This window comes from Sinohyriopsis cumingii, chromosome 17 (assembly GCF_028554795.1).
Source record: "Sinohyriopsis cumingii isolate HCF-2022 chromosome 17, ASM2855479v2, whole genome shotgun sequence".
Lineage (NCBI taxonomy): Eukaryota > Metazoa > Mollusca > Bivalvia > Unionida > Unionidae > Sinohyriopsis > Sinohyriopsis cumingii.
The window spans coordinates 19,763,243-19,790,482 of record NC_142977.1 but is presented as its reverse complement, the minus strand read 5'-3'; the positions used below and the strand labels follow the sequence as shown (position 1 = coordinate 19,790,482).

The 27,240-nt window shown below is 34.8% G+C and overlaps 1 protein-coding gene and 1 long non-coding RNA gene across 3 annotated transcripts in view; one reads left to right on the top strand and one right to left on the bottom strand.

Moving 5' to 3' along the window:
- Nucleotides 1-2,556, bottom strand: part of LOC149777874 (uncharacterized) — a 50,146-nt gene extending 47,590 nt beyond the window's left edge. The window contains exon 1 of the long non-coding RNA XR_016415317.1: nucleotides 2,363-2,556. This is a non-coding gene — a long non-coding RNA (uncharacterized LOC149777874). The remainder of the gene's footprint in view (nucleotides 1-2,362) is intronic.
- A 5,711-nt stretch (nucleotides 2,557-8,267) lies between these two features.
- On the top strand, nucleotides 8,268-15,673 carry LOC149777873 (uncharacterized). 2 transcript variants are annotated; one of them, XM_089938976.1, is made up of 5 exons: nucleotides 8,268-8,340; nucleotides 9,581-9,641; nucleotides 13,442-13,611; nucleotides 14,170-14,337; nucleotides 14,782-15,673. In XM_089938976.1, exons 2-5 carry the CDS (start codon nucleotides 9,598-9,600, stop codon nucleotides 14,877-14,879), a joined length of 480 nt encoding a protein of 159 aa, XP_089795102.1. In that variant the 5' UTR covers nucleotides 8,268-8,340; nucleotides 9,581-9,597; the 3' UTR covers nucleotides 14,880-15,673. The 2 variants fall into 2 exon arrangements, with proteins under 2 accessions (XP_089795102.1, XP_089795103.1); XM_089938977.1 differs by having other exon boundaries at nucleotides 8,273-8,340; nucleotides 9,595-9,641.
- Nucleotides 15,674-27,240: the final 11,567 nt, after the last annotated feature.

Sequence of the window (27,240 nt, the reverse complement as noted above, 5' to 3'; positions counted from 1 at the left end):
ATTGACACATGGCTTTAAGCATTCGGCTTCATTAACGTTTTTCAAAAGGTTTTGAATTTGTAGACTACAAATATCTAAAATTATATATTTTTTTTAAACAAACAAAACGTCCGAACATACGGGATTATGTTTACTCAGCATTTTAAAAGTCTCTATAGCCACAATCTGAAGTCTGCATTCATTTAGAGTTGTCAGTAGCAGTTTATGATAGCTGCTTGTGAAAACATCATCCACAAATCTCAGAGTTCACACTTGTATTTGTTCAGGTTTAACAGGGTTCCTCTCACTGGAAATTTCAGACTAAAGATCGAAATGTAAATTTCAGAGGATAAATATAAATACGATTGTCAGTGTTTCTAGTCTAGTACGCTCAAAACAGATCGATGCCTTGAAGTTTTCCGACAGCGATTTGTTACATGTATATCAATTTGTGGCTAATTTCTTCACAATTCATGAATGCACTGTTTATGTTTCTTACAGGCTTCATACTAAATATCGTTTAACCCACAACTACTATTTGAAACTTTTCAGGGATGGCTTTCGTTATGTTAGCAGTGAGCCAATCAATCAAAATGTTTGACTCTGCTTCAAATATGTTAAGAAATCTGATGAGAAAAAAGACAAAGTGTATCATCTGTATAGTTATATAAAGAGTCACGTCTAACAAAATACAAGATATCGTTGATAAAACTAATAGAAATCAATGGTCCAAGGGTCAACTTCCGAGGAATCCCTTTTTGAGTGTTAGACCAACTACTCAATACAATCTGCAACTTAATTTGCTTTTTATGATTTGACAGATAGCTCAGTAAGAGCCCCAATGAGTCAGCTGACAGGGAACAGGTCAACACGTACCCAAACCGAAACGTACCCGATTTTAAACATGATGTCATGTGGTACGGTGCCACCCCTACTTGTCACTTCCCCGATAGGAGGTCATTATGTTCTTATCTTACCTTTTCTTGCACTTTCCTAAATTTCTTCCCATATTTGTACATTTGGTACCAACCGTTCAAACGGCTTCATTGTAATTTATTTTTTAAAAATGTGTATGGTTTTGCACGAAGAATATTGCTAAGCTGGGACGTGAAATGAAAAGCAAGAATGACATTGTAAATCATTTTTTTTAATATTTTGATTATTTTAAAATGTTCCCTGACGCTGACAAAGGCTAGATGAGTCACTCCTCCAACTTAGTTTGGTAAAGATTGCATTTTATATAAATGTGGTTTCATGCCACATTTTCCTCTCGCTGACATTTTTAAAACAAATAAGGGCCAGAACGGAGCATTGTCCGCTTTGGTTTTAATTGAAACCACACAAATTGTAAATGGCTGTGTCTGCTTATGACTTGGTTCTTTTAGAAAGGTCAATGAATCTTGTGTAAGTATGTTCTGATGTCTCTCAATGTAGTAAACGTTTGGAGTGTTGTTTGTGGTAAAATAAAACACTTCATGATTGATTCAATAGATATCGATTGTTTCAATAAATCGCTTCGTTGTGCTTCTTTAAATATCGATTGTTTCAAAATAACGCATCGTGGTGTTTTTTTTTTAAAAATCGATTGTTTCAATCTGACTTCTTATCTAATACAAATTTGTTGTTTTGTTGGACATGGGGGGGATGGGGGTATTGACGTTTTACCAAATGTATGATAATGTTATACAGCATCTAAGCGTTGTGCAGCAGAAACTACTAGTTCTTACACTTAAGTGGATTCGCTTAATAATCAATTCCCTGAGTATTTGAACCACTCTAGATACGACTAGATATTCAATTATTTAGGTAATACACCTCTTGGATACAGTTCAGTAATTAATAATTAGAGTGACGTACCACTCTCATAGTGTAGCCTTCAGGGAACATATGCAGAATAATACCGTCCGACATGACATATCACAATTGGAGTGTAATTACATTCAGCATTCTAGAAGAAAGATCATCACGTATTTACAGAAACTTTCACATGTTCAGATACTGCTCTTTTCATTATCCTTCCATGTCAACATCAATCGTTGTTTCGTCTATATATTCGAATATTCGTCAAAGGATGGTGCTATTTGATCCTCTATAATGTCCATGTTTGAGATGTGATGTCTTTGACTTGTATAATATACGTGGCAACATTGCTAGTTTTCGTTGACGACACCATCAAAAAGATCGTATGCAACGTTCGACAGGTCGTATGCTTCAATCTTATATGAAACCATTTTTAAAACTTGGTTGAAACTCGTTGGTACATACATGCACACCACTCATCCTTTATATTCATGTATAATATAATTACATATAATATAATTACATATAATATAATTACATATATTTTTCATGTCCATTCATATGTATTAATGATATCGTTTACCTTTGCAGCAGATTGACTTCTGTCCAGTGACTGCTATGTAAATGACCAATCTTTGCCGCTGATCCTTGACTTTCCAGTGCATTCATGATGTGGCAAATTTACTTAACATAGACAAATTTGGTATATATCAACCAGGAATAGGAACAATAACCTCTTGCCACGTACGTGACTTAGAAGGATATGTCTTAAACGGATGAGCCTTAGACCTATCAGTATATTTGATATTCGACTTTGCAGAGTCCTTGCGATTCAATTTGGCCACTTTATCCACCATCATATTGTCAGTCACCATTCCTTTTAATTTGTTTCGTTTTTTTTCTTTCTTTCTTCGTTTATGCAGATCGGAACTACTTATATGATATTGTAGAAAGGGAGTAGCGTTCTAGTTCATGTAAACTATTTTGAATAATTTAGTACGGTAATAAATTATATTGAAATCATATTTGATATAACACTCGCTTATCAAATGAATGTATCCAGACATTTGTTTCCATATGCTTACTCATATTTTTGGACATGCATGTGTTTTCTACGTTCATGTACTGCACAGATAATGAATGACTTTGCAATAATATTAGAAAAATATATTTGATATGATATACATACAAATGGCGCATCACTATGTCATTTGTGCTTGTTACCTAGACATCTATCAATCATACATTTGAAGTTGAAAACATCCTGGTTCATCTTCGACGCAGATTCTTCGACGTTAGCTATAGCCCCGAATTAAATCTACATGGGCATGAATTCCCAAACAGTCTACATAGTTTTACAAGTCTGTTTCGAAATCGTGAGCAGTATAAACAAATTACATTAATGATGAAAAAATTATACCATACGATTTATTCAAAAGAGCATTTTCCCATCGAAAGATGGAATCGGCGAGAAAATTTGCATTAGCTGCGATGTTAATGCAACGAATCAAAGTCAGAACTTGTGTACATTAGGCTGTGTTCCAGTTCATCGATGATTTGTTGTGTAGGAATATAATTGGTAGAACGAAATTATACGTTATGTCCATTTGCTAGATGGTGAGTAGTGTTAAGGACGGGGATGGAAGCTTTCCTACATAATCCAGTAAGATTGGTTTGGCTGCTGAATCAGTCAATTAACTATGCTGTTTAATCACGTTCATAGTTGTTGTTTGATGCAAGTCTTTTGTCAAGAAAAACAGATCGTAAGCTAAACGTGAACGGGACGATTATGTATACAGACCTCGTGTTACATTTGAATCACTAAACATAATGGAAATGTAACACAGTTAGCCATTATATATCTATTTGATATAAGAAATATTTATTGGGTATCATCATAATAACATTTATACACATTTCTCTAAAAAAATAACATAATGAGGCTGCGTTACTGGTAAATATTCTCAAATTACCTTATCTCCTTTGTGACAATATATTTGAATGGTGATTCCATATCCGCTTACACGATTCTAGGAAAATTTCAAAATACTAAATACTAAATAAGTACGTGACAAATGCAATGATGGTATTTGACAGCATTGATAGTATTTGACAGCATTGAAAGGTATTGTCACAAATGGGAGGGTCGACGGCACGAATGCAACAATTATAAATTTGGACATTGTTCTAGATTCATAATTAGTGAATGTTGGGAGACCTATTATGAATAGCATGATGGTAGCAGAGGTATTCCGCCTGAAAAAGGACACTATGCATATTTCAAATGCTAGGGCTCCTTTAGTGAGGCTACTAATGTTATTATAGTGAAGACAATGTACAAGAAAGTCTTACGTGGTTTTGGTCACAAGACAAACTGTCGCTTGTTGATAAATTATTTATGTGAAGATCCGCATTCAACATGTTAAATTTTTAGTTATATTCAAGTGTGCGGAATTAAAGCATTTTGAACCTTTTTTATTACAAAATACAGTCTTTATGGCTTACTATTTAAGAATGATTTAAAGCCACGAACTTAGATAGTCATTGTTGCTGGATTCTAAACGAAGATGCTAATATGTGACTGATACGGGTGAAACGAACATTTTATACGCTTGTCCTGGCCTAAGATATTTGCAGGTTAGAGCTGTCTAGAAGTTGTCTGCTTTCTACCTCCTAAACAAGTTGTGTAACCAAGGACCGAATGTAAACGAGAACTTAAAAGAACTGAAGTATATTTTATGTCCACAAGAATAAAAAATGGGGGGAATAGTTTTATTATTTATTGCTTCGGTGTTGATTTCTGCCTCTATTGAAAGAAATATATGTATATTTGCGCCTCCGCTATTTTAGTTGTCTTGGTCTAATAAACACTTTTCAAACGTTTCATGAAATATATCTCCCGCAGTAGCCCTAGTGGGGTTCCGTTTGTAATCTACTCCAAATTAAGGTGTATGAGCTTAGGACAGGCAAGCATTAATTTTCTAAACTTCATGCCAGTCGTCTCCTTTTTAGAGTAACCCACTTGAAAGATGAAAGATACTTCACCGAGTTCATCCTGCTTAACATAGGTGTAACTGGGATCGATATTCTATTGCACACTGACTTTGACTTTGATTATTTCTATCTTGAAACAGATATCTAATACACTGTTTTGTGGTACACGAACAAATGATGGTAATGCTGACAGACAAATCGACCAGTGGAACGAGAAAGAGAGAGATGGAGGACACAACCAGTACTATGTTGCGTAGCAATGATAAGTACAGCTTGATCATGGCTTAGATCAACTGTAATCAAATTTTAAAACTGTAATTGCCTTTAGTTGGTTCGTCATTTCGCTTAGTCTATATCGCCCACACGTATCAATATATTCTTCATTCAACGGCTGCGCGTTCGCTGTTCAAGAAGCTAGCGATTCAATTCTTGTAGTGTATTTTTTTCTTCATTTTGAACTATCTCTTGTGTTTAAATCATAAGCATCTTTTATTTAATTAAACAATATTAAACCAAAATAGAAGCACAGCAAATAATCGATTTACCAATAATCAAAAAACGCTTGTGAATGTTTGCAATAGCTGCAGAACTATATTTTGTCGCGGACTGACATGCAGCGATGTCAAGAGTTGGTTCTCTCCTTCAATATACTGTTTCATGGAGTCAGTTTTAAGTCAGTTGTGCGTTATGTGTGTGCGTGTGTGTGATTTTTATTTTTAACGTAGCTTTAACAATTTTCCAGTCATATCGCTGCGATGTACGCAGTGTAGCAGTTTATTGTGATGTCTAGCACTGGGCAGCATGTCGCAGACATGTTGTATTTAAAAGAAATGAAGTATGCATGTACATATCTATATAATTACTTGTTGTATAATTATTTAATTGAAATGAAACTTATATATTTTGTTATATATCAAAGGTACGGTGTATACATACATATATATATATATATATATATATATATATATATATATATATATATATATATATATATATATATACTTAATCTACATTGTTTTTCAAACATCATCCCAGACAGTGCACGAAGATAAAGATGTATTGAGGATTGACGAATCGTGGAATCAGATATAACCACACCCTACTCAATACTGTACTATATAAAATCAAAGTTCTCTATGTAAACACTTGCACCTGATGAACAAACATTACTTTTAAGTTTTAATGGTTTTTGAATGTCATCAAAATGGTATAAGAATGTTTAAATTGTGGTCTTTCAAACTTACATGTCAGCCATATATTTAAATATTATCGGTCTAAATGTACGAGAAGCTGTCAGTGCGCCTTAAAGCACACGTACCTGTGACAAATGCACATAAATGTAACAAGTGCTATTTACTAGTGAGTTGCGGGCTTTTATTTACAGTAATGACATTTCACAGCCTATGGAAAGTGGCCGGGTTAAATCGCATTATAAAATTTACCGATGACATTAACCTTACAATAATAAGTAAACGTCCCATCAATAAGTGGTGACAGTTACTTGCAGGACAGCCCCTTCAGTTTTTGCATTGTTCACTATAGACTTGGCTAATGTCTGAAACGCCCGAAACTGATACAGATCACAATAAAGAAATCTCCTGTAACCCGAATACAATCGTCATGAAAATGTCGTCCTTTGCAGCCTACACGAAGAAATAGTCCTTCTCAATCAGTTGAATAGCACTGAAGACTAAACATTTCATGGACAATATGTTCTTTTTTTCTTATTTAATTTCCTTCATATTTCGGGTGATTTTAATGATGAGAAACATTTATTTCGTCCATAATCTCCAACACATTATATTCTGTAGTTCGTAAGCTCGTAGAGTCAACACGTTTACTGGGTAACATATTTCACTTAGAGATTCATACTTACCGAAGTTTGTATAGTTTTGTGTTTCTTGTGGTCTTAAAGTTGATACCTTTGTACAGTAATACACGCTGATGATTGGCTAATAATTTGCTCTATCTCTGTAAACTCGGGCCAAGCGGGGAGAGTAAATAAATGCGACCTATGTTTCAAGATTTATGTTTATACGTTTCTCATTTTTTACATGACGCTACCCTTATTAATGGCTGTTGCGCAATACGAAATGCATCTTAGAGACTAAAAGAGCCAATGTCAACTATACTCGTAATACCTGATAAAGAAAGAAACGAGAAAGAAACGAAACTGAGCAGACCGAAAATACAACTTAATGATCTTAAGAAATGTCGGTTCTAAATCTTAAGAACGATCTTTGTCTGAAAATAAGGATGGCATGTTTAATAATAGTCAAGAACAAAATTCCCGTTTTAAAAAGTTTAAATTTGGTTCAGGCTCAAATTGATTTCTTGCACGAACCTTTTCAACGAATATGCTATCTCGAAGTCATACGTACATTTTTGTCTTAAGTTGTTTTACTATATTAGCGAGTTCAGGGTAAACTTTGCATATCTATAGAGAAGGCAATACAAATTGTAGCAGTTATTGAAAATCTGCAGAGAAGGCAATAAAAATTGTAACAATTATTAAAAATCTATAGAAATCAATACAAATTTTAACAGTTATTGAAAATCTATAGAGAAGGCAATACAAATTGTAACAGTTATTGAAAATCTAAAGAGAAAGCAACATAAATTTTAACAGTTTTTAAAATCGATAGAAATCAATACAAATTGTAACAGTTTTTAAAAATCGATAGAAATCAATACAAATTGTAACAGTTATCGAAAATCTACAGAGAAGGGAATACAAATTGTAACAGGTATTGAAAATCTATAGAGAAGGCAATACAAAAAGTAACAGTTATTGAAAATCTATAGAGCATTCAACATAAATTGTAACAGTGTTTGAAAATCGATTGAAATCAATACAAATTGTAACAGTCATTGACTTGGATCTGATTATTATTAAAGAACTTGATGATAAGATTTCAGACGACAAAAAGCACATAAAGAAAGACGATAACAGTGTATAGTAAGAAGTAAGATGGCAAGATAATACGTTTGGTAACAATAAATACAAAACCAATATAAAACAAATATACGTTCGAAATAAATCCAATTTTTATATACCATCTCGTGCCATTTTATAAGAATACAGAAATTTTGAACTTATAGAATGTCTTCAAAAACGGTCATCAAAACCAATAATTCTAGTTCGGCATTTTCGGATTTCGGACGGAATGCAAGATTTGTTTGTCTCCGAACTTAAATAGATCGACAGCGAGAAAAACAAAACTATTTTTCGTATGTAAAAGCACATGTTGAAATATTTTAGTTCAAATTATAATCAAGACATGTATTGGATTTACCTGGCATTCCATCATAGCAAACATACTAAAGGGCTAAAATGTTGAAACTAATTTGCATAATTGTTCATTAAACTCTTTGGCTTAAGAATAATATCCAGAATTGGATAGTAAATATATAAACAAATGCCAGCGCTACTAACAGGTCTAATACGACATAGCACATCAAATTAATGATATGTCTTTGTTATTTTTGTTTATAGCGGCACTATATAAACTTCTGCTCTGAACACTATAATTGACTTCAATCATTTGAGGCTGTGCACCTAGACAGGTAAGAAATATCACCAATTACCCTTACGTTTGAAAACAATGATCGTTAGGACACACACACACACACACACACACACACACACACACACACATATATATATATATATATATATATATATATATATATATATATATATATATATATATATATATATATATATATATATATAAGGGATGGTGGGTTTGCGTTGGTAACTTTGATAGATTCTTTTAAATATATATATTTTACTTATTAAATTTTAAAATATTAGCGTATTAGCAAGCCGGTTCATTATATTTATTGGTATTTTATGTAATTCGTCATTAACTGCTTGAGGCAACGCGATCTTTTAACATGGACTTGTATTATTCAATAGCTCATTACATAAATATAGTCATATCTTTCATGCCTCTTAAGTGTGTGTGTGTGTGTGTGTGTGTACTTTTAACATAGCTTGAAAACAATTCAGTCACATTGCTATGATGTCCGATGTGTGACAGTTGATAGTAATATCTAGCACTGGGACATCATGCCTCAGGCACGTAGCATTATGTCCCATCCATACAAAATATCTCGAAACCAGACCGACAAATCTTATCACTAAAATCTTAATGTTGAGCGCCTAGCGAGGCACATGCTAATGTCATATTTAAAAGTTTTTGGCATGACTCGGCCGGTGTTCCAACCAGCGACCTTCCATATCCGAGAAAAGCGATCTAACCAATAGGACACAGGAGCAGTCACTCTTAAGTATGAAATACAAATTAATTAAAAGCTACATGCTAATGATTGGCACTAATAGTTGACCTGCAATGAGTGTAATACAATACAATATATATATATATATATATATATATATAGCCATATATGCTTGTTTCGAGCAATTTTGCTACTAAAATGTTAAAAGTTGATATTTCAGATAAGTAAAAGAGAAGAAGAACTTAACAAGTGTTAAAATGTTAAAAGATGTATACGAAAAAGGTTATAGGTCATGATAAGATGTACCAACAGCTTTACACTAATTGATTATGTGTTAAAGTTTCTCATTGCACAACTGAAATATTTTGGATCAGGTAATCTTTCTATTTATTAAAAGAATACCTGTAATTTCTTTAACTGTGTGAAAAGGTGTAAACGTCATGGAATAGTTGGATGTCCTCACTTTTAATGAAAATAATATCTTTATATACACCTAATGAAATTGCCCTCGTTTAGTAGATGCATTATCTAATGATAATTCTTTCTCTTTCCTTTTCTTAAGTTTCTCTTTAGCAGAGGATGTCTTTGATGTTCATAGCATTAATTTGCCTGTGTTGTGTGAGGTTTGGTCACACTCGCTCTCTCTTTCTCTCTCTCTCTCTCTCTCTCTCTCTCTCTGAAATTATACATCGCTATATATAAGTGATATCTATTAAGTCGTTCAATACACTATGAAATCCATTCCAATCTCAAACGTGCCTTTGTATAAACCCCACAACGTCTTTTTGTTTTTGTTGTGCACTAAAATATCCTATGTATAATCAAGGTCAGGCTAGCCGATTTGTTAAATATCAGATGTTTTGGCATTTGGTTGAATACATTCATCACTAATTACTAACAAAAAGACTACCACAAAAGAAAGTAAGTTTCAGATGAAATTTACCTTGTGACTCAATATTTAACATTCGTTTTCATTATATTAATTACAACTAATGTACACCGATATTATAAAATGCTTAAGTAATGCCGAAAATGTTTTTATTTTTATATTTGCACATTACTTTACTCCAAAGCCCCTTAAATATAAATGCATTCCACGAAGTCCTTATTTTAAAGTCCTTCACAAATAAAACTATTCTCTTAATAGTCTTTATTCACAAGTCCTTTGCATTAGGACATAAAAACTTAGTGAAACGTGTTTCAAAGATGCGTTCAGGAATCGGATAACAGTTACTTCTGCAGTTAAAGCAAATATTATTTTCTATGTGCATCTGAGTAAGCCGTTTAATCGCAAGTCACCAGACTTTCACTGAGGTGAATTCAATGAAAAACTGCAATTTAGGTTCATGCCGTAACCTGGTAAAAATAGTATAAAGTTGACAGCGTAGCCAGGAATAAAGAAGGTACTGTGCAAGTGCGTCATATATGCAGATTTCAAATGTTTAAACAGTCAAGTGGAAGTTTCCAATAACCAACCATATACGGTCTAAGTTGTAGAACACGTCCAATGTGGGTATGGTAACAATGTTTTCAAATGTGAATGGAAACCTGAGGCGCCAATATCACATCACGCTAAGGGCGCTAGCGGCCCAAACACTGTTGATCTGTTTCTTACATCGCTTGATGTCACGGTGAAATATATCAGACAACAGCTCTATTCGCGCCAGTAGACATGATCAAGACCCTCAATTACATTACTTAGTCATCTTTGGCCACGTATTCCTAAATCTGCGATGGCGATTTAATATCCATTGATTGCAATGTTCGTGGTCACTGTCACCTCATTGTAATAACAATCACCCATATAAAAAAGCTACCTGCAGCGCATCCAAATTCCGGTACCTAAAGAAACCAACTGAAATAGAAAAATTATTTTAGTGTGTCGGAACCTGATTGTATATTACGGCCACTTAATAACCAAACATTAGCAACACCATCAAATGCTTTAATAAGCCCCAAATCAAACGATAAGGAAAATATGTGATGTTTAGGGTTGACCGGCCAGTATCCGTAAAACTGATGGTGACGATCGATTCACAATCATTGTTGATATGAAGAGGCCGCTGATAAAAACATTTAGTTTACTCGTCCACGAAGGCATGCATCCTTACTATTATGGTGCACAGTTGCCACCCATACGAGACTTTTTTCATCACTGGTTTGAGAGATGATTTCAGAGAGAAAAAAAAATGATTACGAACAAACACTTGGATGACTACCAAAATTTGTACTTGAAAACATGTATTTTTACTCACTAATATCTTTGGTGTGTTTCGTGACACTGCTATGCAAGGCGATATGTTTGACCAGCACATTACACGACATCACCTGGTATATCTTGTTTCGTATTAAAAACAAAAGTCAAACTTGGGCTGCTCACCGATATTGGTCAGTATTGGTTTCTTGAAAGAGGAATCCGCAATGGTGATTTGATTTGAAGCCACTGCTGTGCTCGTGCCGATAATCTAAATGTGGACTGATATGACCTGCGGTTGCAAATAAATATATCATATATCATTTACCAATAATCTGCATGGCCAGGCAATGATGCAGCCCCTGTATTTTATTGGTTCTCAATGGATTGATCACACACATATATAAATCCAAATTTATAAACAAACGTACGACAGTATCCGACGCAACTCGCAGAAGGTCTCGCCGCTAAACAATTTTGATTTACTCGCGATAATAAACTCAAGGATCGATGACAATGGCTGTCAGGAATGAACTCTCGCACAAGAAAAAAAAACAATGCTGCATTAACCTGGATTAGACAACAGGACCTGGGCGTCATTCGGTACCATATATAATAACACGCAAAGATCTGTTCTATTTTGTCTTGTATGGGTTTGTGCCACCACTTAAAGTTCATAAGATTTTAATCCAAGGTGCGCACACCCTTCTACCGTTGTTTTATTCAACTCGGTTGGATAGACCAATATGTAATTAAATGATGACGATGTTGCAACGAAGCAATATTTGGAGATATAATTCACTAATATCATGGTCGTGAGTGAAAACGATTTTCACTCATTGATACCATGCTCGTGGGTGGCAACGCTAAACTGATCAAGGAAAATATAATAATTCATCTAAATTTTGACTTAAGATTTGCTGTTGATATAACGGGATGCCTTTTGTTGATTGTTTACAACCACACACGGGTCTCTGATTTTTCAGTTATTAGAACAAAGAAAGTCACTGGAAGATCCTAATGCTGAAGCCGAAATACTAGACCAAATAAATACTATATTTTAGTTCAGCTCCTGATCCATTATTGACTTCGAGTACAATTTTGAAAATCACTTTTTAGTAGAGGAGAGCCAAAAGAAAAGACATTTTATCGCCAGGACATTGTTATGGAGTTTTGTGGATATCTTGAAATAAGGTTTATAAAATAGCTAAGCATAAGGATTATAGGCTATGCTTTGTATAAACAAAATCTATAACAATGAAATGTCATTCCCACTTAGGTCACTATCAGACGATTTTCAACCCATATAAATCTGAATGGTGAAATATCTGGCCTTGTTTCCGTTATGATTACCGAAAACTAAATAGCACAACATTTTGTGTTCTTTATACGTATGGTTAGCAGTATTTGTTCTTGAGATTCGAGGAATTTTTTTTCCACGGCGTGACACCATACAAAATCACCTTTTGTGTTCTTTATACGCATGGTTTGTAGCATTTGTTCTAGAGATTCTAGGATTTTATTCCAACTCAGTAACACCATATAAAATCAGAAGTAAATATGTCAGCAGACTGTAAATGTGGCGTCAGATAACCTTCACAATCGCAAATATGCATGCAGTTATGTTAGCCAGGAGACCCACGTTTATTGGTCACTTGTTTACAATTTACTCAACATTCATAAATCTTCATAATAATTATTTATTCATTAACTGTTGCAAATAAATGCATTACTCCTTTTAATATACATGTAGGTGTTTAATACTTCGACACAAATTTACAAGTACTTCAGATTTTTATCTAAAGATATAAACGTTTCCCCAAAATCTTTGTTAATTTGCTTTCTGTTGCGATATTTTTATGTTCTGTTTTGAACGTTTTCCCGGTTTTTTAGTTGTGAGGATCGAAAACGTTTCTCTTTTGAAAGATTCGTGTACGTTACTTTTAAAGTTCTAAGATATTCCATTTGTTCGACTTGAATTATTTAAATCTCTTTCGACGGGAAAAATGCTACCAGACACAGTAATGAAGTATTCGGAAACGCAGCAGGGAGCGACACACATAACTTCGTAAAACTTTGTAAAATTGCACCTTACAATAGTTTCGGTTCAATACATTTCACAAACTTTATAAAAATGGCAGCTCCAGCAAAATGAGGTGTCATCTTCTTTGAATAAGTGTAAGTTAAAATAAAAAATGAAGATTATTAGTTGTTCTTGTTCGTTTATAGTTTTGGACGGACTCAAACCGATACATCATCCACGGAATCAACCACTACAGCTCTATCTTTGCAACAAAATGTCCAAACCGTGTTTTCCATGGTTGATAGTCTAATCCTACAGGACAATACTATCACATACCCTGAATTCGAGCAAGCATTGCTGCATTATGATAGCAACAGTTAGTATCCCTCTATGTCTGTCTCTGTCTGTCTGTATTTCTGTATGTATATGTATCTCTCTCCATAAAGGTTTACAGCCTATGATATTTCTATGTAATTATTAAATGCATTTCTCTCTCTTTCTTTCTCTCTCTCTCTCTCTCTCTCTCTCTCTCTCTCTCATTTACAAGTCTACATGCCATTGATGCCGGAAACTTTCCGTGAAATTTAATTGAACTGATATTAAGAAGAAGTTGTTTAAAGGTGTTTCTATATTTAGTCATGTCATTCATTTGCATCATTTGCATACGTTTTCAAGACGAAACGATATATGCTAATAGTTTCTAATAAATTTAGTCCAAATCTGTGGGGATGGATGGATACAAAGTCATACAGGCGTTTTGTCTGATTTTGTTGTAACGTCGGTCGAACCTGACGGTTTATGGACATCATTTTGTATGAACTTGGGAGAAACTTGCCGACTATAAAGAAAATAAGGATCGAATAACCAACGGTAGAAGCGACTTCTTAGTGTAGTTCATGGATACAAAAGTATCATTGTTTTTCTTCATGTATAGAGGATGGCCTAATATCGGTACAGGAAACCGGTGTCATGATGGAGAAGTTAAAACTTGGACCCAGCTCATTGTCAAGAACTATATTCTTACTTGTTGATGTCAACCCGACTGATTCGTATCTGAACAGAAACGAATTCCAGTCTCTCTTCACACGTTTTGATGCGAACAGTAAGGGCAAAACGTATTCTCTCCCTCTCCCTCTTTCTCTCTCTCTCTCTCCACATCATTGTTCAAACTAGGAAACAATTTATACTTTATTGCAAATATGTCCTAAATTTATTTTCCTCTGGTTTGTTTTTCTAAGTGGACTCTAAATAGGTATTAAGGTTTTAAAATAGGCATTTATTTATGAGACGTACCGGTTTTAACATTATATTAACCGCCTTGTTAATGTCAATTTAAAATTTTCTCATTCAAAAATACACTTTAATTTAAATAACTTTAGATCTAGATTATTTAATTTGTAATCGAAATATTTTGTTTATTTGCCTTATCTCTTTTTGCATATGTATATATATATATATATATATATATATATATATATATATATATATATATATATATATATATGCATATTTATTTATACATTTATTTACTTATTTATTGTTTCAGGTGATGGAAATATTGTCCTGGCTGAATTTATGGGCGGGATCAATTCTCTTCATTCTTTATTGCCTTCAACCTTGGTAACTAGTACAGGGCGTGCTTGATGTCCTGTATATAGACAACTCTTGTTCTTCTCCAATTTTTTTAGAGTTATTACCCCTAGCGTGTTGCAGCATTCACCAATCAGTTTAGCTCAATTATTCCTGCAGGTTTTGATTCATTATCATGGACATTGGCAAATCTCGACGCCAACACCAATGTATACGACTTTTGACTAATCAATTTGCTCCTGCAGTACATTTCAACTAATGCCTTTCACATTTTAGCTAATGCTTTGTAATCTTTTGAGCATATATATTCTTTAGGTGTTCAAACGATGAGATTTAATAAATAAATAAATAAATAGCACGGTGATAACCTGAGTATGTACATTTGGAAGATTTATATATACAGAACACAGAGTATTCGGCGTTTTAAAATGCACATTTTGACAACTCTGTCAGTTCTCTTTCTTTCTTGGAGGAGTTGTTGCCCTTTTGACTTCGAGACGCATGCAGTCCATGAGAGAATATTTTAAAAAATGTAACTGCTCTAGCTTTGTAGTTGATTATTGTGAAACTTAGTATATATTATTATAATCGTAAATACATATACATGTTGACCAAGAATTGCATTCTCCGTATTTTACCAAGTGCAATCCAGTATATTTTTCTACAAACTCATTTCCATTTCGGGGCGTGGCTAGATGTATGATATCTATGACCTTGAAAAGAATGTTTATGCGTATCTCGAAGAACTGCATGGCGAAAATTGTTGAATTTATTGAGACATTCACAATGGTAATAGTTTCTAATGCGTGGGGAAAAAAATACAAGAATAAATCTCGTTAACAAACATCTACTTGCGTCTATCGTTATAAAAACATCTTTCTAGCTGGATATATGCCTCTCTATCAGTCTGTTCTATACCTGTATGTACATACATTGCTAATTTTAGTATTGTGGGAGTGTTTTATAATCAAACAATTAAATGTCGTTTTCACAATGCTACTTGAATATATCATCAATGTATCATTAATCGGGTGTGTGAGAATACACGTGCGCACACACATGGACACAGACTCGTTTTAAAAGTCTATGTTTAATATGAATAAGAAGACTTTTCTACTATTGGTGAGGTATGCAACAGAACCGTTCGTTTATAATTTGATGTCCAAAGATGGAGCAGCTATGGAGGACGGTCTCTCTCGATCTCGCCCGATCTCGACGATCCACAAGCACATATATAACACCCATATACATTTTAATTTATAACACCCATGTACATTTGAATGTATTACACACATGTACATTTTAATTTATAACACACATGTAAATTTTAACTTATAACACCCATATACCTTTTAACTTATAACACCCATATACATGTTACTTTTATAACACCCATGTACATTTTAATGTATAACAACCATGTACATTCTAATTTATAGGATAAAAGGAGACATGTATATAACTTTACAAACCCAGCAACTGAACACGGGCAGTTATGCTAAAGATAGACCCTACAAGGATCCGTCCCCTCCATTTTCGTCTCCATATAGCCATTCGTGTTGCCTCTGCCTTTCTGCCCCACGGCTTTTAGGGGCCCAGCGACAACATATCAAAATAATATTGATTTGCCTTTGAAAGAAGATTACAATCAAGCTTCCTTAAATTGTTTCCAAAAGACAGAAAACAAAATGAATCAAAGAAACGAAAACTTTAAGTTAAAGACTCATTACAGAAAATACTGTATTAATGTAGGGGCGAGAGGGGTGGGCCCAATATTTTGACTGCCTAAGGGCCTCCACAGGGTTTAATCCGGCACTATCTTCAGTAGAGGATGCTGTAAAGTTGTTTGCTGACGAAATTCATCTAATAGGAAGTAATGAATAATGCTAGCAACACGGATTCCATTAGAATTTTTTTCTATGCCGATTTCAGTACTTTCGTTGATTCGATGTGTATGACTCACATTAGTATTTAATATTTTAAAGAGTCTTGTCAGAGATTGTGAATTTATATAAGATTATAATTTAGTCTACAAGTGTATAATTTAGTCTACAAGGTTCGAATTTAGTCTACAATTGTAGAATTTAGTCTGAAAAACATACTTAAACAATAAATGCTATTTGAAATGATCATGGTAAGGAACGATACCTTTCTTTTCATCTCCATCATCATTCCATTATCTTTCGGACCCTGTGAGTAAAATAATACCGTAAGCTCCATTTTGCTGCTGATGCTTTTGTTTTTGTTGTTGATGTGGGTCGACCACCTTCATGCACCTCTTCTATATTTAACTACCATCATTCAAATGTTCAAAAAGTTCAAAACCTCGATCAAGAAAAGGTAAATATAATGCAAATGACAGTCGATATATGTGTGTCAATTATTTTTTTTTAAAAGAGGAGGTAAAGGTTGTTTTGTGATACTTTATACTCGAGTTTTGTGTAGGGTCGCCCATACATCCCAGTTTTCCCAGACGTGGCCTCCATTTAGGTACTTAGTTCTACATCGATAACTGATACAGACACGCGCATTTTCCGAAATATCCTCTTTTTGAAAGTTCAAATGTCGTATCCTTTATTATGTGGCCCCTTAGGGGAGGAACATAACGGGTGCGATAAGATGCGGTTTTGTGCTATTTGTCTTTTCCTAAAGGAGGAGCGCAAACAAGATCACGTTTGAAAGTTTAACTTGTTAGATGGTATTAAAAAGTATGTTATTTTATAAAATTAAGCTTGTTTTCAATTGCGATGGTAGTTTGTGAGGTCTTTTGAAGATGCAGAAATATTACGAATTTCGTAGTTATTGACGAATATACGTTTGCAACAAAATTTCATAGTGTTTCGCTGTACCACATATATGAATGTTACAGTGGACATAGAGTCATCGAGTTACATGACCAAATTAGTGTATGTAATCATTTTAGCAGAAACGTCAGTTTAGATGTAGTTAATATTTAACCGTTATAGAGAAGCTTGATACATAAGAATGCTGACGGACTTAACTCTTGTCGTTTCTCACAAGCTCCACATTAGGTAACCAAAACGATATTATAGTAAACGTGTATTCACGAATACCTTAATATTCTGCGCAAATATGAATTTGGTTACCACATGAGGTCAAAATTAACTTTTTAAAAATATATAAAATTTAGCACAAAATAGCTATTTCACTGCCAAATGTGACGTCAAGAGCACATGCCTATGACGTTATATAAAATAATTTGTAAAAATAAAATGTAACTTTAAGTTTTAGTACCTAGCCCTTTCCCTGGACCTCGAAATATGCCCGTCACGGAAGAAAATGCCAATATGTAATGAAATTGTAATGGTTTTTACTGGTTTAGACCTCTAGCCTCAAATGACTAATATTGACCATTCGTGTGCTTCGATCTCGCTAGAGAGACGCGTCCATATCAAACCCTGGATGAAATACATATTTGCATTCAGCCAATGCTTGTACAGTATTCCGCTTCCCATTGCCAGATTTGCAACCCCTAATCCAAGAGACGTTACTGAGGACTTCATTAATGAGTTTACTGATCGGGCCTGGCATTATCCTTGTCGATGGAAGTGCAACCGCTTTGGATTTTCGAGTCTCTAAAAGTCGTATTCGATGTCAAATTGATTTAACCATTCTCTATTTACGAGTTTTCAACTGGTTCTCAGCAACGTTGTTTGCGATTTGCTTAGCGATCTGCTATGTAAATAATCGATGTCTTTAACAAGTTCAAGCATCAACGTTCAAAACGTCTTCGCCTTTATGATATCATTGGTGAGTAACCGCTGATAAATCGTTGCAGCGCGCGTTAATGATGTCGAGTGTGTTTTTACCCGCGTATCAAAATCACATTACTGTTGCCCGCAAGTCTGCAACGTCTTCAGGGTCATACAGTTTGAAGATGCCTATTACTACTTTTTGCTGTTGTGTTTTTGTTTTTATTCAATTTTTGACTTTAGAAATTGTACTATTATTTATGTAAACGTGTGTGAGAATCAGATGATTATATATCAACTTTTATGGCATGACTTGCGGACGTTTTGGAAGGTTCGGTTTCCGATCCCGGTTCGCGTGAACCTGCGTGAAGCCTGGTTTCTTGTTTCGATGGTTTTCTCTCCTGTATTGTTTAATAAATGCTCCATTCATTTCTTCGTCTTTCTTTAAGTCTCTCGACTGATTTATATTCTTCGTGAAAACCAAGCTTGGTCATCTGTTGACCAACGATCCGTATGGTACTTTTAACATCAATCTTTCTCTTTCGGGAACTACGTAAAGAGAGTTATGTATAGGATTTTCAACTATCAACTCATTCATTAAAATGTTGACATGGTGTTTTCATTACTCGTTTGTACACGGATTGTGGTGGTACTGTAAACGTCTGAATTATTATTTTCAAGTCTTCATCAAGTACATGTGTGTATCTTGCCACCACACTACCATTTTCTCAATGTTCGCAGATGTCTTCTTAAATTTCCGCAATTGACTGCTGCAGGTGTCCAAGGTCTCTGTTCTTCTTTTACTGTCATCACCACGGTATCCACCATCTTGCATAAATTCTCCTTTGTTGATGTATTGAGAGGCGCAAATGTTTGTGCAATGCCTGCTCTGGAATCTTTTCTTGCAAGATATCTTCGATACCTTCACGGATATCTGTATAACCACAAAGGAGTTCTAAACGTTTGCGACCAGCTTTGTGTCGTTAATGGAAATATATCATCAGACTCAGGTACTGTGGGCATTGCATGCGCTCTAAAATTCGTAAAGGTGATTGCGTCGTTGATTTTTTATATGTATTGATCCATGTTAAATGCCAATTTCTGTATAACACAATCTTGTCTTCATATTGTGTGCAATATCGCATGACAATACTCACTGCAAATCCAACTCGAGTTCAAACTCATAATGCTAGAACAGCGATCGCTGCAATTTGTGTTCGGTGTGGAGCAAAGAAATTCGCATTTGTCAGGCGATTTGGCCGTATAGGTGCAGGGTATGATAAACGTCGCCGCTAAGTTGTCTGCAACACTATGGAGCTAATGCCCTAGTGAAAAGACATCCATGTATACAGTTATTGTGAGTCTTGAAAACGGCTAGAAAATGTAGCTGGAAAGATTTCCAGTGGATGTTTGGATGTGAGAAAGTCCTAACAAAGACAGTTATTCAGAGCTTTTGTTTCTTCCATACGATTGCAAACGTACTAGTTCGTTTTAATCATTGTATATGTTGCTAGCAGTACCCTTGATTCGGAGCAGACGACGTGCAAAGTTTTCGCAAGTGATTTGGATGGACATCCAGCACTAACATGGCCTCGTTTGTTGCATGAAGATCCACGCAAAGAATGTATTAGAGCTGTTGCTAGGCTGTTAACGTTCATGTTGGAAATCTTAATTTAATATAGTTGTTGTAGAGTGATGTAAACTTTGGCTTGTGGAACGGTTATTCTGACGTCATTGCACGCAAGCAGTGTTAACGGAGTCTCGGATTAAGTCATGGATAACACTACTTTTAATCAGTCATACAAGCAGTATATATTGAAATAACACACGGAATTGTGTTAAAGGAATTCGACAGAAGGATGATTTCGCACCCAAAGCCTTTTGACTTGTTCGAGGAAAAAAAAGTCGTTAGGCACCTGGGATGTCGAAAGGCGGACGAGGCCGCGCTAATCACGCTAATGACAAGGTGTGGTCCACTAAAACATTACTGTATAGGATTGATTTTATGGGACAATCAACACTTTATCATTTAGTACCAACTGGCGAACGAGTATCAAAGCCTCCTTTGAGTGCTCTTGAACAAGATGGATTGCAAGTCTTTCTAACTATCGCCAAGATATATCTTAAATCACTAGAGATTCAATACGCAAACGTATCAATAGTAAGTCGATTGACAACCACGTGGTGTATATGTATATACATGGTGATTTCCTCCAGGAATATTCATCGTTTGGGTTCAAGCGGTGATTACCTCGTCTTGAACCAACGATACAGATCGATGATGTTCCTTTCATAAAATTAGATTTGCTGTGAGTGCTAATTCGAATCACTCAAGCAAACATTCAATTTCGTGTTTGAGATCTTCTGCGACAATAACCTTGGGAATCCCCTTTTGCCATTATGTTTTTCATCGAATTTTCGGATGCAATCCCCGCAATTACTCAAAAGGATTACCCTAGCACCCATCCGTGAACTTACCTACAGCCTTTGTATGGATGTTACTAAACAGTGGATGATCATTCGGATACTTGATGGTACCAAAATTGTTTACTAAATTTGATTCAGCAATGACAGCGTTCACTTCTTCGTTGGTAATGAAAATGAACAACAAGTCCCAAACCTTGCACAACAACTTGATATTGTCACTTTACATCGGTTTAAACTTATCATAGTAAAAGTTGTACGTGAGTAGTTTCGAAAAGTCCAGAATAGATGGGTTTTGCCTATTTCAGTTTGACGTTTTTGTTGCGAACGGCTCAAATATTTGGCGTGATTGAAACGGCAGGTCCTCAATTAATCGGTTGAAATTTTGTATCACTATCGCGTATAAGATCAGCACATATTTCTTTTCGCAGGTACTCAAGAGTTTTGAAAAACATATCATTTTTCAGTTTGAAGAAGTCGTTACCAATGATGTTCTTGGCCCTTGTGTTCAGTATTCATTTCTACATACGGCGCAATCCTGTCATACTGGATAATATACATTGGCTTTGCTCACAAGCATTAGTAGTCGCAAATACCACTGAATATTTAGTACGAAGACGACATAGTTGTTTTCTGTCTGAAGATTTTGGTTACGTTTGGTGCATTCTGTAAACTTGAGTTTGGACTCGTCCACGATTGCACACTGATACGGGGACAACTAACCTACGGCACTTCAGGTGCTAGCGGATATTTGTTTTGGATGTGGTGAAATTTGTCTGGATACTCTAGATAAAGTTCAAAGAAGTATTCATGGTTTCTGTTGTTGTCATACTCCTGTAAGTGTTTGTGAATGCATGTGTTCGGGATCAATCTATTTAAACCCACCAACAGGGAAGGAACTGAATCAATGCCAGCTCATAAAGTTTGCTGATATCAATATACACGTTGTAACTTGTTCAAACAGTAGGATTATAAGAAACTAATTTGGTTTTCTAGCGCAAGTGTATCAGTGGCGTACCATTAAGATTGCCACGGATGCCATGTTTCATAAAATAGATTATGGTCAATATGAGTGAGTAATTATATCTCATCTTTGGTTTTTGACAACTCATTTCATATTTTGTATTATGGAATGATCACCATGCAATATTTGTCAAATGATGAAAGATACTGACATTTGTTTAAAAAAGAATCGGAACCGTGTAGTAGTGGGTGCATTTACAAGCAAAACAAAATCTGGATTCTAGAATCCTACAGTCATTACGCCCGTGCCATTCATGACGTCATAATATTATTGAAGACGTTGCGAAGTTCCATTATACCCACGTGCTATAGAAACGTTTATGATATTAACTTAAAATAGCACAATAGTCATATGATAAATGACATAATAATAATAATAATCAGAGTGGTGACGTAAAGATTATAGTGTAGTCCTGTTTTATTTCAACCTTCAGAAGGGAGAAAAATATGTAGAAAGTGCACAGACTGAAATAAGTTGCTCCTTGCCAAGCCGAGCTATTTTAAATATAATCATATCTTTGAAAATTACATTCTAAGAGAGACGTAGAGAAATAAAGCACATTTAAAGGCTTCAAAATTACATTTAACAGTGTACTTGCAGTACGCCTGAGCTTCTGATATAAAATTGTAATAAACAGTTAACTAAATTCATTCTTGCTTCCACACTACTGTAACATATGCGTCGAACAAATCTGGTTTGTCTATTCAAGCATCGTTGTTATATTTATATACGGGATGATGCTGCTACAAAAAAGGAATATAAGAGTTTAAGCAGTTACTTCTCTTATTCACTGCTTTCTTTCGTGCACACTGAACAGAGTGGGTTGTACAGTTGGAATTTAAAAAGGGTTGTTGGGTGTTAAATTTTGAATCCTAATCTTAAATGCAACTATTTGGCTGAATATGGAGTTTCGCGGGATAGACGGCTTGTCGTACAAACTGAAACAGATCGACAATCATGCGAACAGGCTTGTCAGAAGAAAAAAGAATCATGAAGGGAAAAGAAAACAGAAGAAAATAATCCAATTTATCTTTTGCAACACGAACACCATGTGGGCTCTGAGAGGTAATATATTGCCGCTGAACCCTCCTGCATGTCGTGGGAGCAGCAGCCATTCTGGCTGAGTGGATAGCGTGCTGGACGAAAAAAATAATTCTGCTTTTAATCTTACAATCATATTCTGGTTTTAGAAAAGGTCAGTTACCGAAGTGTGTCCCGAAGAATCCTACTTAGATTACATGACATACTTGTGTTTATGTGTCTAAGACGTCAATCCAATCTTGCCAGATAAACGCATCTCAATATTTGTTTGTAGTAAAATGATATACGTGCTTTTTGTGCAGTATCAAATATAATATTGACATGGAATAAATGAACTCAAGAGGGGATGCATTACGTTCCTTTAACAATTACTAAGTGAGACAATCATCTTGCCCTAAGATGCGTCTATTGATAATCTTCCATCTGAGATTTTCTTCTACTCTGGGTCTCTGGAAGATCATACCAAATTTGGATGTCCGGAGAAAATCATTGTAACAATTGTTTTCAATTTTGCAGCGGCATTCTCTCTCGTGTCGTAGAATGTGGCGAGTCATCTGAATCATTCCCAAATGCAATTGAATCAAGCTAGGATGTGTGTTGGCCCAATATCTTTTCAGTATGACGATTTTTACCATACGTACTGACTGTTACCCTGTAATTTCCTATTTTCTGGCTACTATCCCCTTAATACCATATCTAAATTTTGCTTTAAAAAAAAGTATCAGCAATTTCTCTTTAGCTTGCGACAAATTCGATCTCACAATCTGCCTGAAATAGATGATACATCAACCTTCACCAGAATCAGTTTAAGTAGAGCCATGCCATCACACTTTATGATCATACCCTCCTGGTAATGGACAAGTTCACCTGCCTCGGCATAATCACGTACAGTTTACATAGATCAGTCAGCAAACAAAACGTAAGGTCTATAAAGCCGCTGTATTGCCAACTCTTCAGTATGCATGTTAATCAGAGATGGTATACGGACACCATGTAAAAAAGATGAATCATTTTCATATATGCTACCTAGGAAAACTGTTGAGAATAAGATGACGGGATGGGGTTGTAAACACTAAGGTTCTAACACAATTGGGATGTCCAGTATTCCACAATCTGCTAATAAAATGACATATATGATGGACACGCTTCGTCGACAGACTGTCAACCAAGCAACTCCCAATGCAAATCCTCTACGACAAGCTGATGGAGGCAACGCAACTTCTGTGTAATTCGAATAGGTGCTTTAAAGCTTCCCTCAACCAAGTCTTCAAAAACTTTAGCTTAGACCCTAAGTCTTGGAAAGATCTCGTACAGGATCTTTCCACCTGGCGTAGTATTAACCGTACTGAAGTTGTTTTCCAGACTTTGAGTTGAGGGAAATTACTGAAGCAGTGCTGCAGATTACATTGTAATGTGAAGAATTAATACTCAGAACTATTTTAATACAGTTGTAAAATATAGTATTTCCAATATTCATATACCTCTAGTAATATTCTCTACATTGACTTTGAGAACATTTACGTCGGCATATAGAGTACAGACCTTCCTCTGAATTTGCAGACAAGAAACATTTGTCAATAGTAATCATGTGACCAGATTGAAATATCAATAGGATTCAATGCTAATGGCTAGTGCATCTAATACGCATCAACAAATATTTGGTACACGTTCTTCCGACATTTATTGTATAAGACAATTATAACTTATTTCAATAACTGCTTTTTGTTTCATGTATCAGGTCTTTAACTACCCCATGTTCGTTAACTCACCCATCGCAACGATGAGTAATATCTTGTACATTCAGTAGGAGTTACATGCGTTAATATAAAGCGTCTGATACAAAGGAGCTTTCGTAGAGTAGAATTTAATTGTACTTTATTTTTCCTGTCGTACTGGCATTACATGTATCTTTATGTGTGTATGTTTGCAGGATAGCTCTGAAACGGTTCCATTGAATTGAAACAGGGATAGTTAGGAGCTTGTGTATGTATCACCTATAAGTGACGTTATAAGCGCTATCCTACTATCATAACCACACTTATTTGTAACAATATTTATTGCGGTAATAAGAGGCACTATATCATTTTTGTTCTGAATACTTCGACCAGCCAAGTAAATAAAGGAGCACTTGATGAGAAATAGAACAAAATTGTTGAAATGTAAGGCATCGTACTTGATTAGAAAAAATTAATTTGTATTCTGCAAAGTGTTTGCTGTTAGAATATAAAGACACGAGTTTCTGCATATCTAATTTTTCCACTAAATAATATCTTTCTGCATGAAATAAGTTTTGATAAAGTCTCAATACCATTCTCCATCACGTATTTTTTATCTTGTGGCTCAGATAGTCCAACCACTCAGAAAAGCAATGTGTATAGTTTGTGATTTTCACTTCGAATTAAATTTATTTCACACATTCTACACCAAATAAGTTCTGTAATTTTTCACAGCATCATCTTGCATCAAGTTTTACGCTCCTTTAGCGGGTTTTACTCTTACTTTTAATTTTTTCTTATCATATTTAATGTTATGGTATAAGAAAATATTATCTCTCAAAATCAAAACCGTTCGTTCCAAGAACGAAAATTTTAAAAACCATATATTTTTACTTTTTCTTTATTCTTGTTTTCTTAGGGGTGGGGGTGGGTGGGGGCTGTATGTCTGTAAAATATCTACAATACTAATTTCTAAAAATTTGAAATTCACATTGTGAACATTGTATATCTCTAGTATTAGCTACAAGTTATGCTATTATTATGTTTTCTCTCGTACTATCCACCACTTCTATGTCATCCTCATTTTTCATCATAATACTATTTTATAGATCTTACATACCGTGCTGTTAGTGATACATCTGTACTCCTCTATTTCTCTTTCTATCTTTTAATTCCTCAGTTTCTATCTTTATCGATCATATCTTCACGTTTTTGTATTCAATGTATTTACGTTTAATCTATATTTCTCTTTCTAAATGAAGTGTAATAATCACTTTTACAAATTCTTTACATTTGTGGGGGTTTCCTACTTAAGACGTTCCTTCTACGTACCATAAATTTCGTTTTTGGACATATGTGCACAGACTGGAGGATAAATTAATGATACTGACAAGCCCTTTTCTTACACAATAAAAATTATACTATTAGAAGGATATTTACCTGCGCATCCGCATTCAACATGCATTCTTATCGCATCTCTGTCAAGATATTCATTTTGAATGTAATAAATAATGATGTTTTCCCTCAACTGTTTTTGTCATAAAATAACAGTGACATCATAAGTAAGTTCACCAAGTTCACAATGCATATTTCGAAGTACACATGGCGACTAATTAGTCAGTTTGCGATTGAAGTTTTGAGGATTACAAACGTCGACTAATGAATTATTCCATATCTAAATACATGGCTTGAGTTTTCTAAAACTGTTGTTTTCTGCGAACTATTAATATACCTTTGGTACGTACCAATATATTCTGAAGACGGTACTGTTATCAATTTTCAAAAGAGTCCTTTTAAATTCGTCTTTGCCTACTTCCGTTTTGAAAACGTTGAAATCGATATAACTTTCTTACTCAATAGCTTTTACCACATTCTAATATACATTGTATATAGTTTGCCTTTATACCTTAATTCAAGATGCACGCATAACTACAGGATCTACACTAAATATTGTATTATACAAGTAAAAAACGAGCTTTGGGACATTTATCTGAATATACTTATAACGCCAAAACTGTGCTCTTCGAAAATATCCATCCATTATATATTTCCATTAGGTAAATGTTGGGATAGCGAAAAACCAGACTGATCTCGCATTCGTTTATCAAATTAATTTTTCCAGTTATGTCGTTTCATCTGCTTACTCACAGTTTTGGCAATGTACGTATTCTCATCATTTAGTTATGCACATATCACTTTTCGGCCTGATTTCGCAATAACTGGAGTATTTCTGTTTGATACGATATACATACAAACGACCCACCACTCTGTGGTTAGTATTTGTAGTCTTGACATCTCTCAATCATGCAACAGACGAAACACGTTGACTACATCTTGCTTCGTCTTCTTCATGGATTCTTGGGCGTCATGTTGATAAATCAGAATGAAATCTCCATCTTTTGCAAAATCCACAGAGATAAATTCCAGAACAAACAGTCAACGTGTTTATGCAAGTGTATTTCGATAATGTCAGTTGTAAGAAAATAAAACTCAGTATA

Bases quoted from the DNA above. Each gene is read 5' to 3' on its own strand.
- LOC149777873 (XM_089938976.1), top strand. From the start codon at position 9,598: ATGTCTTTGATGTTCATAGCATTAATTTGCCTGTGTTGTGTGAG. The intron at 9,642-13,441 runs GTTTGGTCACAC...GTTCGTTTATAG, and splicing joins ATTTGCCTGTGTTGTGTGAG to TTTTGGACGGACTCAAACCG. The intron at 14,338-14,781 runs GTAAGGGCAAAA...TTATTGTTTCAG, and splicing joins CACACGTTTTGATGCGAACA to GTGATGGAAATATTGTCCTG.